A 19167-nucleotide genomic window follows, 5' to 3' on the forward strand; every position below is an offset into this window, starting at 1 on the left:
AGCCTCCTGAGTAGCTAAGATGACAGGTGTGAGCCACCAGCACCCAGCGAGAGCTTTATTTAAAAAAAAAAAAAAAATCCCTCAACGGATAAACATATGGATGGTTTTTGCTATTTTTGTTTCAGGGTCGAGATCTGGACTATAAAATTCAGGAATATAAAGAAACTGGTAAAGTCTTTCCAGAAAATCAGGTAGTAGAATGGTTCATCCAGCTGCTGCTAGGAGTGGACTACATGCATGAGAGGTAGGTTCACTTCTAGGAACAAGATGAAATGGGGGCTGGGAAGGTGGCTCAGTGGTAGAGCACCTGCCTTGCATGCATGAGGCTCTGGGTTCAATTCGGAAAAGCCGGAAGTGACACTGAGGCTCAAGTGGTAGAATGCGCACCTTGAGCCGAAGAGCTGAGGGACAGCGCCCAGGCCCAGAGTTCAGGCCCTATGACTGGCTGGCCAAAGAAAAAGATGACAGGAGGAGGGACTTGTCACACACACAAACTTTTTTTTTTTTTTTTTTTTTTTTTGCTGCCTCACAGCTCTGGCTGGAACAGCTCATTTACATCCAGGCTCCGCCGGCTCACAGGCCTTCAGACTCAGGTTAAATCACATCATTGCTTTCCTGGGCCTCTAGCCTCACAGAAGGAAGATCATGAGGCTTCTCAGCCTTCAATATCGCATGAGTCAATTCTCAGTAATAAAGTGTATATATATATATATGTGTATATATGTGTGTGTGTGTATATGCATATATACATATATATATATATATATATATATATGTATCTTAGATCTGTTTTTTCTGGAGCCCTTACTAAAGCAGTATGCTAAGAGAGAAGATAAAGACAACCATGGGAAAGCTAAGAGAAGCCAGGTTACAGAAGGGTGGAAAATTTCCACTGGCTCCTAGGGAGCTTGCCTGTACTTGTTTAATTTTTTTATTTTAATTTAGAATAAATCTACAGCATATGGCACTGCTATATAAATAATGCCCTTAAAAGCTGAAAACATCCACCGATCACTCAAAGCTATCTTGAGCGTGTTGCACACAAATTCACTCCTGTTGGAGAGGTGAGGGGTTCATTTGCCTCAGTGTTAGAGGACTGAGCAACCTTTTTCAGTGAGCTCAACTTCGCCTGGCCCACAGAAATAGCTACAGCATGTCCTCTTTTCTACCTGCTCCCAACCCTCTCTGTGAGTGATGGTTGATGGGTGAACCATTTTGCATATTAGCATGTATACTAGTTAAATTTTGATTTAAATTTTTAAAAACTTAAATTTTCACGAAGTCATTTACCCTTTCCTGTCTCCTGCAGGAGAATACTACATCGAGACTTGAAATCAAAGAATATATTTCTGAAAAATAACCTCCTTAAAATTGGTAAGACTTTTTAAACAAAAACAACAGGTACTGAAAGATTAAATAAAAAGATTAGACTTTGCCAGAGAACCACGCAGACCTCCAGATACAGAGAACAAAGAAAGGTTTATTGCCAGGAAAGGGAGCCGACAAGACTCCTTCTCACAAGGGAGAACTGAGCAGAAACAACGGCTATTGTCTGAGGGGCCCTGTGTAACCTAGGAAGTTTAGGAGAGGCTAGAAGGGGCTAGGAGGCAGAGACCCCAGTGTGGATATGTGGGCCAGGGGCGTCATCATGGTGGACTAGGAGTTAAGGCTGCTAGCCAAATAGTAGATAAGGGGTCCTGAAGCTGCCCAGACCTGAAGGTCACTCTAAGGGGCTCTTCTTGCCTTATATGTTGGTAGCTGCCCCAGAGAAGCCCCATCCCAAGTTAAAGGGGGTTGGAAGTTGATTATTTACTGCCTTTACTACATGGCTAGTGTTGCCTAAGAAGGGAACACGCTAAGCTGTGGAGAAGGGAAGGAGTAGACTAAGCTATGGTTGCTAACAGGTACTCCAAAGCCATAGATGAGAATATCCTCGATGTTCTCCTGTCAGGTTGAAGCTGGCGGTTCATGGAAGTGTGAGAGTAAGCACTGGTTTCTTTCAGCTTCCCAAGTTTTTTGCCCTGATCTGGATGGGCCCCTCAAAACTCAAAACCCAATCATTTTGTTTCTGATCGTCCGATATAAATGGAGTCTTAAAAACATTTGCTGGGTGCTTGGTTGATTTCCAAGTAGCCTCTGAGTTCCTGCTCTCTTGCCAGGTCTCTGCAAGCGAAGGGACATGTTTCACTAGCTTGCTTGAAGGTTTCTCACTTGCTTTATCAGACTACAAGAAGTTATCTCACACCATTTAAACACTGGTGTAATAGTTCCTGAGAACTCTGCCTCCATTCCGATAATTACTAAATTGCCTAAGTGCCCCCTCGGGTGGTCTTAGGGAATGAAGGAATAAAGGCATACCACTAATTGGGCAAAAGTAGGGAAATTGATGTACTCAAATTTTTATATTTATGCTCTTGAATAGATTCTAGTCTTTTTTTTTTTTTTCTGATCCTGGAGCTTGAACTCAGCGCCTGGCACTGTCTCTGAGATGCTTTTTTTGCTCAAGGCTAGCACTCTACCACTTGAGCCACAGCGCCACTTCTGGCTTTTTCTGAGTAGTTTATTGGAGATAAGAGTCTCACAGTTAGCCGGGCGCTGGTGGCTCACGCCTGTAATCCTAGCTACTCAGGAGGCTGAGATCTGAGGATCGCGGTTCAAAGCCAGCCCGGGCAGGAGAGACCGTGAGACTCCTATCTCCAATAAACCACCAGAAAACCGGAAGTGGCGCTGTAGCTCAAGTGGTAGAGCGCTCGCTTTGAGCTGAAGAGCTGAGGGACAGCGCCCAGGCCCAGAGTTCAAGCCCCACGACCGACAAAAAAAAAAAAAAAAAAAGAGTCTCACAGTTTCCTACCTGGGCTGGCTTCAAACTATGATCCTCAGATTTCAGCCTCCTGAGTAGGTAGGATGACAGGTGTGAGTTACTAGTGCCTGGCAGGTTCAGGTATTTCTTTGACTTGTTCCTTTATTATGAACTAAGATTATAATTAACTAAGATTAACTAAGATAAAATTGTGCATCATCATCTTCAAGCCTTCCATAAGCACTGTTTACTCTTATCAGATTTGAAATATTTAATATCGGGTTGCCTCGTTCTCCCTGATTCCAGAAATAAAGAATTTTAGTTTATGTAATTTACTTTTCCTGGCTAAAAATTCCCTTCTTTTGTTTTTAATTCCCTATAAAGCTTATGTTTCTAAAGCTATTTACCAGTGTTGTACAATTTAAAATAACACTTTGCCTTTCCTTCAAAACGGTATTACATAATAAACAGTCCCAAATTAGGCCATCTTCAGTGGTTATTTTCAGCCCTTGACAGTTGTTGTTTTAAAGCACTCATGGAGATTAATTGTTGTTTCCAGGGGACTTTGGAGTTTCTCGACTCCTGATGGGCTCCTGTGACATGGCCACAACTCTAACCGGAACCCCCCATTACATGAGTCCTGAGACCCTGACACACCAAGGCTACGACACCAAGTCCGACATCTGGTAAGCGGCTTTGGCCCACTGGTCCACTCCACCCATTTGACATTTCAAGTCACTCTGTGGCCAGAGTTAAAGGTCTTTGCATTTGGAACTTGCTCTATCCCATTAAATTCATTTAAAAAATTCTCTTTATTCATAGATTAATTGGTTGGTTTGGATTTTTTTTTAGAGCCACAGGGGAAAGCTCTTAATGTACCAGAGGCATTAAATTTTGATATGTGGCTGCTTAACCTATTAAATAAAGCATCTGTAACCCTAAAGACAGCACTTCGTTTTATTCCCAAGGCTAAAACTTGCAGCTCTGTGGGGGGAACAGGCAGTTAGTTCCTCTGCACATTCTTCTTACTGTTACTTTTAGGAATTGAAGGACAGAGCCAGGCTTTATGGATACCATGAAGTTTAGGACTCTGGGTTGCCAGTGGTAGCTACGTGTGTGATTTCTTAGTTTCTCTGAGCTCTTGAGCTAGTGTAAATCATGTAGAGAATTGGCCCCGGACATCCTATTACGAGCAGCAAGTCCTATGGGGGCTAAGGGTGCGGGGGAATGTTTCTTTGAAGAGGAATCTTACGTAATGTTCAGCCTTGAAGGAGGGAAAGGACAATCTAGCGGAGAACTTGTTAATTAAGTAAATAATTATTGTATGCAAATCTGTGCTAAGTAGTTTCTGAGCTCTCAAAAGAAGAGCACTGTGAAGGATGTGCCCACTTCATGGTCTTAGAGACGCCAAAGGGAGAACATTGCCTTTTCCATAGTTAGGAATAAGTGAGTCACCCCAGGGAGCTAGCCTGGTAGTTCCTAGGAAACCGAGGCAGTGGACCGCAGGAGTCAGAATGAAGAGAAGAGTCTTTGTTGTGTCCAGGCTACTTCTGTCTTACAAACGGCTCCTGCAACCCGCAAGGAGACTTGTAGAAATATCAGCTGTAGTGCTGTGATATTTTATAGTTAAAAAAATATCTGACAAACACAAAACATAAAAGAGCCCAAACCTTCCCAATATAAAAATAGGATTTTTTAAATATATCTGTCCAGGCATTAAGTCACCTCCCTTGGCAGTGATTATTAACACTTCAGCAAGCACAGGCTGAGGACCTCCCTCCCCCAGAACCACCACCTCTTTATGAACTGAGTATTTTACTTTGGTCCTATCTAAAGTCAGAAACAGCTTAGCTGATAATGGAATTTGTCCTACCAAACCAAAAGTGGAAACAGTAACAGAACTATTAATTATATTGGCAGTTTAGAAGTGTGATGAGCAATCTTAGGAAGACACTTAGGAAGATGAGATTGAATGAGGATGAGAACCATGACTGTACTTTAGCGTGGTAGGTATTTTCAAAGCACTGGAAACACATGAATAATTTATAGCTGTTTTGCGTTCGCACTGATAGCTTTGCATGTTATATTTATAACGCTTAAAGAAGAACTGGTCTAACACTAATTACATTTTCATGTATTAATGTTCGCCTATGTGTAGCCTTATCTCCCTTCAGTAATTTGTGAAACCTATCTGGATTCAGTTATTTATAGTATTCATGTATATGAAAATCTCTCCCTAAAGGGAGTTAGGTCCCAAAAGTTAATAAACAGTTATTTGGAAAGTTAGGATAATTAGGTTCACTGAAAAAAAATATTCTTTCAACACAGCTGATTTGTATATGTAATTACCAAATAATTTTTTTTCTCCACAGGAGAAATATAAATACAATTGAGGCTAGGAAGGTGGCTCAGTGGTAGAGCGCTTGCCTTGCATGCCTGAGGTCCTGGGTTCGATTCCTTAGCACTACATAAGCAAAAAAGAAAAAAGCCGGAAGTGGCGCTGTGGCTCAAGTGGTAGAGCGCTAGCCTTGAGCTGGAAAGCTGAAGGACAGCACCCAGGCCCAGAGTTCAGGCCCCACGACCGGACCCCCCCCCCAAAAAAAAAAGAAATATAAATACAAGGTTGAGTTCTTAGTTCAGCACTTTAAATTGATTTAAAGCACACATAGTTAGAATTTACTTTTTGTACAAAGAAGGAATAAAGGACTGTGTGTTGGAATAATGATACTGTAAGTACACGGACCATTTCACGGTTGGCTTCATTTATCTTGAGAAGTGAACTAGATTACTCTTGGATCTGTGGCCCTGTATCCTTATTGTTAAGCGGAGGTGATGGTGTCAGGAAACTGGGAGTGGGGAGGATCAGAGAGTTCCAGGATGGAAGTTGGCCAGGGGGTGGGGACTTGGGAAGAGTCTAGTTCATGCCCAGTGCTTTAGTATCTTGGACGGAAGCATCTTAGTTTCAGGCAGAAGGTGACAGAGAGGAACTAGCACCTGCCTGGCATTTACAGGACGAAGAAAGTATCCCCACTAGAGAACCCTTCTGGAGGGGAGAGATGATTGAAAGAGAGAGGGAAGATTAGAAGGGGCACAGAAGGAATCTTTCTGGTGAAAGATGCAGGAAAAGGTTAAACACAGGCAGCAGCACCTGTCATTAAAATGAGATATGCTCGTAGCAGACAGCCAACAGCCTCCTTAGCTGTTGGTGATGGAAGTTCTAGAATAAGAGAGCCAGTGCCTCTCAGTCTCCTTTGACCCCAGAAGTACTGTGTGGGCCCAGGAGGTCATGTCTTCTCAGGAATCAGAGTTGGTGGTGTTATTTTCACCCGACAGAAACTTATTTAGGAAAACATCATATAAAGTGTAATGCAAGTATGTACTCTGTTTGTGCAGTGACACCAGCATGAATGACTCAGAGAAACGCTGCAGATAATACCAGTGTGGCCTGATGAATTTTAAAGTAGTTCATCACACAGCTAATAAATTCTTTTTAAATTGATATTGATGATGGAAATAAGTACAACAGGAGTTGCTCGGCTTTATGGAGTGCATACTCTATGATTAATTGATAAATAATGGGCTAAATGTTTTACCTATCTGTTGGCTATTACAAAAAATGATACTCCGTGTAATCTTTTAAGCTCTTTTTTTCTTATGCTGTCCCTCAGCTCTTTAGCTCAAGGCTAACGCTCTACCACTTGAGCCACAGCACCACGTCCAATTTTCTGAGTGGTTTATTGGAGATAAGAGTCTCAAGAACGTTCTTGCGGGGGGGGGGGGGGGAGGCGCTGGCTTTGAACTGTGATCCTCATATCTCAGCCTCCTGAGTAGCTAGGATTGTGGGCGTGAGCCACCGGCCCTCCTCGCCCCCCCCCCCAGCTTTATGCTTTTTTTATTTTTATTTATTTTTTATTTTTTTGGGGGGGGGGTCCGGGCGTGGTGCCTGAACTCTGGGCCTGGGCACTGTCCCTCAGCTCTTCAGCTCAAGGCTAGCGCTCTACCACTTGAGCCACAGTGCCACTTCCGGCTTTTTTTCTTTTTGCTTATGTGGTGCTGGGGAATCGAACTCAGGGCCTCATGCATGCAAGGCAAGCGCTCTACCACTCAGCCACCTTCCCAGCCCCTTATGCTTTTTTTAAAAAGCGTAATGTAATATTGTTTGCTTCAACAGCTATGTAACTATATATCATTTAAAACTTGGATACAATGTATTCAACCAAGGTTTTACTGCTTTATTTGATGTTTTTCTCTTGTTCTTTCACCATTTTCCTACAAACTACCTAGGACTGTAATTTCATTTCTTCAACTTGAAGTTAGTTGAGCTTCTTGGATGTATAAGTGAATGTATTTCATCGAACTCAGGGAGTTTTCTGCCATTATTTCTTTGATTATTTTTTTTTAATCCCTTTCTCTTCTTCTGGTGCCCAATTCTCTGAGACTCTATTCAGGTTCCTCTTTGTTCTTTAGATTGGGGAGGGAAATGCTTCAGTGCAAGGAGCAGTCAATTTCCCAGGGAGCTGGTCTTACAAGGACATCAGGCTGGGCCATAGAAGCAGACTGGCTGGGTGCCAGTCCCTCATGCCTGTCATCCTAGCTACTCAGGAGGCTGAGATCTGAGGATCACAGTTCAAAGCCAGCCTGATCAGGATAGTCCATGAGACATTGATCTCCAATAAACTACTCAGGAAAAGGCCAGAAGTGGCACTCACTGTTGGCTCAAGTGGTAGAGTGCTAGCCTAGAGGAGCTAGAGGAACAGCTTAGGGACAGCGCCCAGACCCAGAGTTCAAGCCCCAAGACTGGCAGAGAGAGAGAGAGAGAGAGAGAGAGAGAGAGAGAGAGAGAGAGAGAGAGAGAGAGAGACAGAGAGACAGAGAGACAGAGAGACAGAGAGACAGAGAGACGGACAGAGGGAGAGAGGGAGAGAGAGAGAGAGAGAGAGGTGAGAGAGAGAGACAGAGAGACGGACAGAGGGAGAGAGGGAGAGAGGGAGGGAGGGGGAAGAAGGAGGAGGAAGAGGAAGAGGAGGAGGAGATGGAGAAGAAAGCAGATTAGAAGGGGGAAGGTTGGAGTAGACTAAAGAAAGGAGAGAAGTGGAGCTTCTATCAGTGCAGTTCCATTCTTTTACTTCTGATGTTCTTCTTCAGAGACTGTACAGTGATCGAAGCAGGAGGGAGATTACCATTCGCCAGAGTGTGAAGCAGTGGAGGCTTTGGCCATACCTGGGGCTGAGGGGTTGACAGTCTAGAAAGGACTGGTATCTTGAATGATCACCTGTTCACCCAAAGACAGTGCCACCAGGGTCTGTTCCCAGACCTCATGGTTGGTGTAGAATTCTTGACCAAGGCCTCAGCAACATGAAAGGATGCAAAAATACTTTCCCCTCTAGCTAGCTTCTCCCCTCTGCGACATGTCCTTGTTTTTCCCTGGTGTTAGTCTCTACCTTCCATTGGTCAGATCTTCTGTGTAGAGGAGACAGGCTGACCAGAGGGGCGGGGAATGAGGAGCTCATCTTTTTTTGACCAGAAAACTTGGATTGTGGAAGAAAGTCATAAGAAGAGCTGGTACGTGGGGGCTGGGAAGGTGGCTCAGTGGTAGAGTGCTTGGCTCGCATGCATGAAGCCCTGGGTTCGATTCCTCAGCACCACATAAGCAGAAAAAGCCAGAAGTGGCGCTGTGGCTCAAGTGGTAGAGAGCTTGCCTTGAGCTGAAGAGCTGAGGCCCAGAGTTCAAGCCACACACACACACACACACACACACACACACACACACACACGCACACATGCACACACGCATGCACGCACGCGCGTGCGCGAGCTGGTATGTAAGAAGAAGATTTACCCAAGCTCCGTTTTTCTATAACTTTATCTGGTGGAGGGATGAATTCACTCTTCCTTTTAAAACGTTATTTTCTTCAAGGCTGCAGACCAAACCAGCATCTCCCCTTCCCCCCAACCCCTATCCCCCTGCCCCCAGGGCTGGTTGGCTGCCCACAGCTGTCTGAGAGTATTGATCATTTTGAATGGCCTGGAGGTATTTGTGTTATGTTATAAATAATATCAGAATGGCCCTTGGCAGGACAGAGGTTCCCTTCCCTTTCCTTTCTCCCTCAGCCACGCCAGCCACATTTCAAGTGTGCAGGAGCTCCCGGGGACTATTGGTTATTATTTCCAGAAACAGAGAACGTCTTCATCAGTGCAGAAAACTCCACTCGACAGCCCCGGATTACCGCATCTCAGCTGCGTCGGGGTTTACCTTCATTTTCAGAGTCGCCCTCACGCTGCCCTGAGGCTGGACAGAACCCCCACTCTTTCCCCCCCTCTCCCCCCCCATTCCCCCAGCTGGGATCAGCTGCGAGCTTCCGGATAGCAATGCCCTCCCCCCCCCCCCCCGCCCATGTGCTGTCCAGCTAAGTTGAGAATCCTCTTGTTTCAGGGCCCAGCCGTTTCAGGGCGCACACTGCGCAGGCGTGCAGTCCTGCTGTCCACCCAGCCTCCTTCACTCTGAAGCCCCCAAAGGCTCCTGATCACTTCACTTTGTGGAAGATACCAGGTCCGGGTTTTTTAGTTTTCCTGTCCAGATTCTCTTGACGACACAGAAATTCAAGCAAGGTTCCCCCAGACTGAGTTTTCGGTGTGTCTGCCATCCGCCGCCCCCCCCCCCCCGCGCCCTCCCACCCCCAATGCTCAGAATGAAAGTTTGATAAACATGTAATACGTATCCATCTGTGTCAGTGCACTGCATCATGTTGTGGGACAGGAGAGGTCTTTAAACAGTTGCTGTATCCTTTTACTGCTGAAGAGTTTCAAGCAATCAATGTGTGTTGGTCACATTTGTGTTAGCCATTTGATTATATTCAGACAGACTTCATGTTCTGTCTAATTCTTTTATTGTTATCTCTAAGTCGCTGTACAAAGGAGTTGCCATTTAACAAAGCAGTCTATGAACACAGTGTATCTTGAACACTGTCACCCCTTTCAATATCCCTCACTCTTCTTAAAAACTATTCAGTTCTTAAGTAAGACTTTCATTTAGGGTATTACACATTAAAGCAAAACCCACTCCACTTGGATTAATTTCTTTTTCTTTCTCTCTCTGTTTAACTGTCTAAGTCATGGGGACTTTTGAAAAAGAGGGAATCAGGATATTTCTCAATCGCATCAAGTAAAAAACATTATACAGGAGATAATAAAACTGCCCAATAACCCTGCGTCCAAGTCTACTGTGGGGGTAGCTTCTGTTTGCAGGCTCTGGGCAGATTTCAAAGGTTGGATATAGTAGCTACATTGAGAAGAGACAAAGTCCAAGTTACATTTGCAATTCATTATCCACCTGTACTTTGAAAATCCTCTAGGTAATTTTGGTCAGACTAGGGCAGATGGCAAGTTTATGGACTCTGGGTATAATTTGCCTCACAAGCACCTGCTCCCTGCTCTCGCTTTCGTAGTTACAGCAGGTCCCTCAGGAATATACTTGCTTAACTCTTCCAAGCTGGCAGTATTTTGGGAGGAGAAAGGAATGCAAATCACTGACTTCTAAGAAAAAAAATATTTTTGCTTTTAGCTCTACCCACTGCTTCAACTACTCCTACCCTGTGCTCTTGCTCCTGACCCATCAGGTTTAAAAACCTGCATGCCAACTAAGAGAAAATTGTTCAAAAGATGGAAGTTCGGAGTTACAGATCGTGTAATAATTCCCGTATAGAAATTTCTAGTTGGAAACTGAACAAAAGAATAGATGTACAAGCCGGGCGCTGGTGGCTCACGCCTGTCATCCTAGCTACTCAGGAGGCTGAGATCTGAGGATCACGGTTCAAAGCCAGCCTGGGCAAGGAAAGTCCGTGAGACTCTTATCTCCAATAAACCATTAGAAAACCGGAAGTGGTGCTGTGGCTCAAGCGGTAGAGCGCTTGCCTTGAGCTAAAGAGCTGAGGGATAGTGCCTAAGCCCAGAGTTCAAGCCCCATGACCGACAAAAAAAAAAAAGAATAGATGTACATAAATATCGTTATATAAAAGATACACCTTGTAAATAGATATTTTTATAAGTTTATTTTATTTTATTGTCTGTTGTGGGGCTTGAGCTCTGGGCCTGGGCGCTGTCCCTGGGCTCTTCAGCTCAAGGCCAGTGCTCTACCATTTGAGCCACAGGCATGAGCCACTGGTGCCCGGCCGTAGATTTTTTTTTTTTTAATGCCTAACTGCACAGTCAAAACATCCATCATGCTGAGAGTCACAGTGGTTTCTGTAACTGTCTTATGCCCAGGCCATGAGTGTCCAGGGCAGGCAGGTACACTTCTGGGCTGGTAACTGAAGGCTTCTTGTTCTTAGGCACAAGCCAATATCAAGTAGATGAAATTAGGACTAGAAGGAGAGGAGCAGCCTGTTTGCAGTGCAGCCTTGAGAATTTCCAAAAAGAAGTCACATCCAAGCGATTTGGTTCCCGAATCAGCCTCTAGATCCAATTGTTTCACAGTCTGTTATGCAAGATGGTCACACATTTTTATAACCCCTAATAAATTCATCTAATGTGGCTTATATGCTATAAGACCAGAGGTTGATTTAGTGATCAGTTTTACTTTATTTTTTTGTTTTATATATATATATATATATATAATATTTATTTATTTGTTTATTCATTTATTGTTGGTCATGGGGCCTGAACTCCGGGCCTGGGCACTGTCCCTCAGCTCTTCAGCTTAAGGCTAGAGTTTTACCACGTGAGCCACAGCACCACTTCCAGCTTTTTCTGTGTATGTGGTACTGAGGAATCGAACCCAGGGCCTCATACATGCTAGAAAAGCACTCTACCACTGAGCCACCTTCCCAGCCTCTTTTTTTTTTTTTTTTTTGTCAGTCATAGGGCTTGAACTCTGGGCTTAGGCGCTGTGCCTGCACTCTTCAGCTCAAGGCGAGGCTCTACTACTTAAGCCACAGCACCACTTCTGGTTTTCTAGTGGTTTATTGGAGATAAGAGTCTCATAGACTTTCCTGCCTGGGTTGGCTTTCAACCGCAATCCTCAGATCTTAGCCTTCTGAGTAGCTAGGATTACAGGCGTGAGCCACCGGCACCCGGCTCTTTTTTTTTTTTTTAAGAGATTCCTGGTGACTGAACCCATGACCTTCTGCTTGCCAGGCAAGCACTCTTTCACTTGATCCATACCTCTGTCCTTCTTGTTTCTTTGATGTTGATTGTTGAACAACTAGTTTCATTCAAAATTTCTTTTAGGGGCTGGGAAGGTGGCTCAGTGGTAGAGCGCTTGCCCCACATGCATAAGGCCTTGGGTCCGATTCCTCAGCACCACATAAGCAGAAAAAAGCCAGAAGTGGCGCTGTGATTCTAGTGGTAGGGCGCTAGCCTTGAGCTGAAGAACTAAGGGACAGTGCTCAGGCCCAGAGTTCAGCCCCAACAATCGCCAAAAAAAATAAATAAATAAATTTTATAGTCTTGACAAGGATATGCAAAGGGAAATGAGCCAAGCACAGCAAGACAAATTCCCCATGTTCTAAAGTGCTAATCTCCCAGGAACGGGGAGTAGAGCAGTGATTGCTAGGGGTTAAGGAAGGGGAGGGATGGGAAAGATGAGGGAAGTTGGGAGAGGCACCAAAGTGCAGTTAAGTAGGAGGTGTATGTTCAAGTCTTCTACAGCACAGGAGGGTCATTGCAGCTTTCAACTTCTTACATGCTTTTACAGAGAACTACAAGTGTTCACAAGCTCCGATCACAAATGATGAATGCTTAAGATGGAAATGCAGACAACTCTGATTTGATTATTACGTATCGCATACATATACTGCATTATCGCATGGTACCCCAGAAATACATAATTAGATGTGCCAATTTAAAATGATTAATTTCTTTATTGTTACTGAGGATTGAACTCAGAGCCTCATGTTTGCAAGACAGGCACGTGTTTTACCACTTGAGCCACACCTCCAACCCCTATCAACAATTTTCTTTCTACGTGTGTGTGTGTGTGTGTGTGTGTGTGTGTGTGTGTGTGTGTGTGTGTGTGTGTGTGTGTGTGTGTGTGTGTGTGTGTGTGTGTGTGTGTGTGTGTGTGTGTGTGTGTGTGTGTGTGTGTGTGTGTGTGTGTGTGTGTGTGTGTCTGTGGCCAGTATTTTGGCTTGAAGTCAGGGGATGCTGTGCCTGAGCATTTTTTGCTCAAAGCTACTGTTCTACCACTTGAGTCACAGCTCCATTTCCAACTTTTTGGTGATTAATTAAAGAGTCTTACAGACTTTTCCTGCCCGGGCTGGCTTCAAACTGCTATCCTCATATCTCAGTCTCCTACTTAGCTATGATTATGGATGTGAACTACTGGTGCCTGGATGAAACTGCAGGGTTTTTTTTTTTGTTTTGTTTTGGGGGGGGGGGTCCGGTCGTGGGGCCTGAACTCTGGGCCTGGGCGCTGTCCCTCAGCTCTTCAGCTCAAGGCTAGCACTATACCACTTGAGCCACAGCGTCACTTCCGGCTTTTTTCTTTTTGCTTATGTGGTGCTGAGGAACCGAACCCAGGGCCTTGAGCATGCAAGGCAAGCACTCTACCACTGAGCCACCTTCCCAGCCCCTGAAACTGCAGTTTTTAAACCACTGAAATATATGTTATCTCTCAAAGCCAATACCTCTGAGATTGGTATGAGGATCATATTTAAGAAGAGATTTGTTTCTTCTTTAAAAATCTTTGATCTTTGTCTGCAGGTCATTGGCATGCATTTTATACGAGATATGTTGCCTCAGTCATGCATTTACTGGCTCCAATTTCTTGTCTATCATCTTAAAAATTGTGGAAGGAGATACCCCTTCTCTCCCTGAGAGATACCCAAGGGAACTCAACTCCATCATGGAAAGGTAGGGAAACCAATCTGTTGTCACAAGAAACCATTTTATATCACGTTATTGTGTTTAAATGAACTTAGGCCTTAGTTCATCTGAACAAGTACTTTTCTTTTGACAATTACAGCATGTTGAACAAGAGTCCTTCGTTGAGACCATCTGCTATAGAAATTTTAAAAGTTCCTTACATCGATGAGCAGCTACAGGTATTTAAAACACAAGAGATGCCCGGGAAAGGTATTCGTGTTTACATGCATGGAAGGGGAGGGCTGAAGAGTCAGTCAGGAGGAGGAGCTAAACTACAAAGTAGCTGAGAGCATCACTAGTCAGGACAGCTTCCGTGCAGAAAGAAGTAGGTGCCTGGACTCAGTTCTCTGGTCCACTGGACATGGGAAATCAGGGATCTGACATGCCCACGCCTACTGTCCACCCTTACTGCTCAGCACTTTGCAGACATATCCTTGCTAGCTCAAGATCATACTAATATACTACAAGATAACACTAATATACAAATAATACTAAGCACCCAAATATGGGATCTTTCAGCGAGCATTTTTTTCTAATCTGTTTATGCTTACCAAGACTTTTCGTTGATTAAGTGAGTTTTTATTTCACTTTCCCTTGGATTAGAAATTTTGCTCTAGAGGAAGAAGCCAATGGTCCTCTTTCTTGAGAGTTTTTTTTTTTCTTTTCTTTTTGTCGTCATGGGGCTTGAACTCTGGGCCTGGGCGTTGTCCCTCAGTTCTTCAGCTCAAGGCGAGCGCTCTACCACTTGAGCCACAGCGCCACTTCCGGTTTTCTGGTGGTTCATTGGAGATAGGGGCCTCACAGACTTTCTTGCCGGGCTGGCTTTGAACCTCGCTCCTCAAATCTCAGCCTCCTAAGTAGCTAGGATGACAGGCGTGAGCCACCAGCACCGGCTTTTTTTTTTTCCTTTTAACTTCTCCATCAATTAGAATTCTAATCTCTCAGGTTCTCTACCACTTGAACCACGTCCCAAATCCTCTTTGTGCATTGGTTATTTTCAAGGTAGGGTCTTACTTTATACACCAGCCATTTGGTCTGTCATCTTCCTACTGGTGCCATCCATATATATGCAGGAATTAAGTGGCATGCCACTGTACCTGTGCTTCCCCACAGCTGAGATGTCAGGTGCCCAGCCATTGGTAGAAATGGGAGTCTCATGAACCCCTTTTTATCTGGGCCAGCCTGAACCATGATCCCCTAATCACCTCCTCCTAGGTAGCAAGGATTATAGGCTTGAGCTACCATGTCTGACTAAACTTCTGATATTGTATTGTTCATGCATGACCTTTTGGCATTGACACTGATCTTTAAAATAATAGTCAATTGTCAGCCGCCGGTGGCTCATGCCTGTCATCTTAGTTACTCAGGAGGCTGAGATCTGAAGATCACAGTTCAAAGACAGCCAGGGCAGGAAAGTCCGTGAGCCTCTGATCTCCAATAAACCACTCAGAAAACTGGAAGTGGTACTGTGACTCAAGTGGTAGAGCGCTCACCTTGAGCTGAAGAGCTAAGGGACAGCGCCCAGGCCCAGAGTTCAAGACCCATGACTGACAATAAACAAACAAATAAATACATAAATAAAATAATGAAAAATAGTCGATTAAAATGTTGACTACTGATTTTTTGGTTATCACCCTTAGATTTTGAGGTGAGTGCCTGGGAATTATTAACAGGGGCAGCAGCCCAGATAGCTCCTTTTGAACAGTCACGTACAACCATGCAGGCGGTGACCCCAGGACACCTTCGAAGACCAAATCAGTCATTTTGCTGAGGGAACCCTACCTACTTAATTTGTAAAGGGCCCAGAGAAGTCTCTTCCCAGAAGTTCAGGCTCCCGGGGCAGTGGGGTCAAAACAGGCGCCCTCTACTGGCCGATGTTCAAGACCAAGAAAGCCCAGGCTGGATAATGGAGTGGAAGAGCAAGCAGTACAAGCTGGAACTAGAGTCTCACCTCCAAGGTCTTCCTACATGATTATATAACCCTTGGCAGAGGGTGAAATAGATGCTTGGGAGCTTTGTTCACAAGCTGTCGACCGTGGTCGGTGGTACCCCAAAGCAGAAACAACACCTGGCACTGGCATGGCTGTGCATTGCTGAAGAGGGATTCTTCACGATTGCCAGGGTTGTGGTTGTTCTTTTCAGCACCTGCTGTGCCGATATTCTGAAATGACTCAAGAAGACATGCATTTGGATTGTCAGGAGGCTGATCGGATAGTTAATGCCTTGTAAGTAATTGCTCTGTTTAAAAAAAAAAAGCCAAAAGCCAGGTGCTGCTGGTTCACACCTGTAATCCTAGCTACTTATAAGTCTGAGATCTGAGGATCGTGGTTCAAAGTCAGCCCGAGCAGGAAAGTCCATGAGACCCTTATCTCCAATAAACCACCAGAAAACCAGAAGTGGTGCTGTGGCTCAAGTCGTAGAGCACACACCTTGAGCTGAAGAGCTGAGGGACTGTGCCCAGGCCCAGAGTTCAAGCCCCATGACCCCCAACACCAACAACAAGCCAATCGAGCATGCATGTTTAAATATCTCTTAGGGCTAAGCTGATGACATCATCCTAGGATTCACTTAAGTCTTGCCAAGAAATGAAGACTCATCAGTAATGTGGTTCCAAAGCCGTTTGCCCCATGTGGCAGCAAATTGAAATCATAAAAGTTTAAACCACTGCACAGCTTACAGATCTGCAGGGGAGCTCTGCAGTTGCCTTGTAAGTGTATAGAGAAATTAACATCACCAGCGTTCAGTAGCAGTAATACCAATGATTGTTTCAGCAGAAACGTGAATGGTTTTCCCATATTCTTTAACTGGACAAAGTATCTCTGGGAGGAGACTAGCATGAGATCCTGGGACAACTGAAAATAAGTTCACTCTTTACAAACACATACCTTCTTACATCAAAACTAAAGAATATGTGTGTTTGTTTCCCAAAGGGTTATGTCCCAGCCTACCTCCTCTTTCTCCTCATTCAGAATGTTTGTGTTACGGCTTGCAAGAGCCAAGAGCCCTACTAGCTTGGTTTGGATCCGACTTGTCCAGCTGTGCAGGTGGTGAGCTGTACAACTCCAGGGATGGCTGCTTTTATAGATCGATGCTATGGGCTGGGATGTAGCTCAGTGGCAAAGCACCTCCCTATCAAGTTCAACATCCTGGGTTTGATTCCCTAGTACCAAAAAAGAAAAGACCCCCCCCCAAAAAAAAAACAGTTAAAAAAAATAAAGATTGGCCAGCGCTGGTGGCTCATGCCTGTCATCCTAGCTACTCAGGAGGCTGAGATCTGAGGATCGTGGTTCAAAGCCAGCCTGGGCGGGAGAGTCCTTGAGACTCTTATCTCCAATAAACCACCAAAAAACCAGAAGTGGCGCTGTGGCTCAAATGGTAGAGCGCTCGCCTTGAGCTGAAGAGCTGAGGGACAGCGCCCAGGCCCTGAGTTCAAGCCCCACAACTGACAAAAATAAAAAAGATCGATGCTAAAGGAGCTCTGTTTAGTCTTGTAAAGATCTAAAGACAATAGGAGTTCTTCCTCAGAGGTGTTCGAGGCAGCAGAGTAAGAATAGGAGCCCTCCACAGGCTGACCTTCAAGGTCAAATAGGCAAGCAGACGCCAGCCCAGCCAAACATGTCCAGTCTTTGTTTTTGTACGATCTGAAGTTTCATATCCATTGAGCTTTGATGGGCAAAGTTGATGGCAGGCTTCTCATAACTGTTTTCTTGGGTTCCTGTCTCTTCTTTGGAGGAACTGGAATTTCTGGATTTAATTTTTGCTTTAGTGACTAGAGGTGTGAGAGAACGAGGCTCTCCTATAAGTATCGAGCTGACTTCAGCTATCATTTTTTTTCCCCACGGCAATTGGGAAACCATTTTCCTGGCACTGTTTACAATTAATGGTGTGCTAGAATCCAATAGTTGAGAGGTCATTTCGCATTATGAAACACTGGTTCCAATTAGTCACGCTCATCTTCAAGATCCAAGTTGTATATGTTCTTGGGAGATTGTACATCCCACGGAGGACCCAGCCTGGGTGGCAGGCATTCCAGAGGAAGGAGAGCTGCCTACAAAACTGTTGTTCTTTTCTTTTTGGTCCTGGAACCTGAACTCTGGGTCTGGGCGCTGTCCCTCAGCTCTTCAGCTCAAGGCCAGCGCTCTACCACGTGAGCCACAGCACCACTTCCGGCTTTTTCGGCTTATGTGGTGCTGAGGAATGGAACCCAGGGCCTCATGCATGCAAGGCAAGCACTCTACCACTGAGCCACCTTCCCAGCCCCAAACTGTTTTTCTTAAGGAAAAAGTTGAGTACAAAAGGTGTCATGTAATATTGGGCCACGGCAGAAGCAAGTATCATCGAGAATGTGCCTTTCAGTACTTGGCTGTTTCTTTAGCTGAAAGAGAGGTTCATTTGTGATAACACTGGTTAATATTTTGGGAGGCAATGGCCATGTAATTGGCTCTGTTAAAAATCTCTTCTTAATGAAGGAGCTCAGTTTAATGCCAAGGAGCCCAGCTAACTGGGTCCCATCATTTTCATAGTCATTCAGAGGATAAGTAACTTGCTCAAACACAAACATACAGAGTATAACCTGAGAGCTAAGGATTTGAACCCAGAAAGTGTTACCTTGGTGATTAACCACACCCCATGCTACCATAAAATATCTCTTAGATTAAGGCTAGCCTGTAAGACATGCAATAAAAAATTAGATGTGGCCACATTACCATTTGGAATCGTTTTTATGGGCCAGACACTGGGCCTACTTTATCTCACATAGTACTCACGGTGGCCTAATTCTGTACAGATGAGAAAAACAAGATTCAGTATGTCGGCTAACATTACAGAGCTAATGAGGAGAAGAGGGGAGACCCCCCCACACACACCCTATCCATTCCAACACTGTGTTCTTATCCACACTGATGAGTCAGTTGCCAGTCTCTTTGCTCTAATAGCCAGGGTTCTAATTTATCTTACATTATGAAAATCATTCACAGGCAATGAAATGAGCAGGCATTTGGAAAGTACCTAATTTGCTTTTAAACAAAAATCTCATTTAAAAAAATATGGTTGATTAACTGCAGCCCTGGTTGGCTCATTAACTTACCAGCGTTTATTAGTTTTTTTCCCCTCCGGTCTGCTTCAAGATGCTGTTGCTGTCTCGCTAGGGTAATGATACTTGTTTAATTTTTCAGGGCCTATTTGTGATGGGTTGCACGTGGGGGAATTCTTTTATTATTTGTAGGCAAAAAAAGATCCACCTGCAGACTCCCCAGGAACTGTCTGACGTGCAGAAAATGACGCTCAGAGAGAGGATGAGGCCAAGGAAGCTCCAGGCAGCCCATGAGAAAGCCAGGAAGCTGAAGTAAGCAGGGTTCTCTAGGAATTCTCTGGAGAAAAGCTACCCCCCCCCAACCATGGAAAAACCAGAATGCATATGATATGTTCATTGATCCACACACTCAAAAGATGATTCCTGCCAGGCACTGGTGGCTCACACCTGTCATCTTAGCTACTCAGGAGGCTGA

General features: G+C 44.6%; 1 protein-coding gene across 8 annotated transcripts in view; it reads left to right on the forward strand.

Moving 5' to 3' along the window:
- Nek11 (NIMA related kinase 11) overlaps positions 1 to 19167 on the forward strand; it is a 109373-nt gene that overhangs the window by 41694 nt on the left and 48512 nt on the right. For all 8 annotated transcript variants that reach the window (XR_011368530.1, XM_070005405.1, XM_070005406.1 and 5 more), the window contains 7 exons: positions 126 to 244; positions 1310 to 1374; positions 3360 to 3486; positions 13499 to 13648; positions 13761 to 13839; positions 15803 to 15885; positions 18885 to 19004. Coding sequence is in view for 7 of the 8 variants with exons in the window: in XM_070005405.1 (XP_069861506.1) it covers positions 126 to 244; positions 1310 to 1374; positions 3360 to 3486; positions 13499 to 13648; positions 13761 to 13839; positions 15803 to 15885; positions 18885 to 19004 (743 nt within the window). In the remaining variant the exon portion in view is untranslated. The remainder of the gene's footprint in view (positions 1 to 125; positions 245 to 1309; positions 1375 to 3359; positions 3487 to 13498; positions 13649 to 13760; positions 13840 to 15802; positions 15886 to 18884; positions 19005 to 19167) is intronic.

The sequence above is a fragment of the Dipodomys merriami genome, unplaced genomic scaffold (genome assembly GCF_024711535.1).
Source record: "Dipodomys merriami isolate MVZ:Mamm:240054 unplaced genomic scaffold, mDipMer1.0.p SCAF_68, whole genome shotgun sequence".
Classification (NCBI taxonomy): Eukaryota; Metazoa; Chordata; class Mammalia; order Rodentia; family Heteromyidae; genus Dipodomys; species Dipodomys merriami.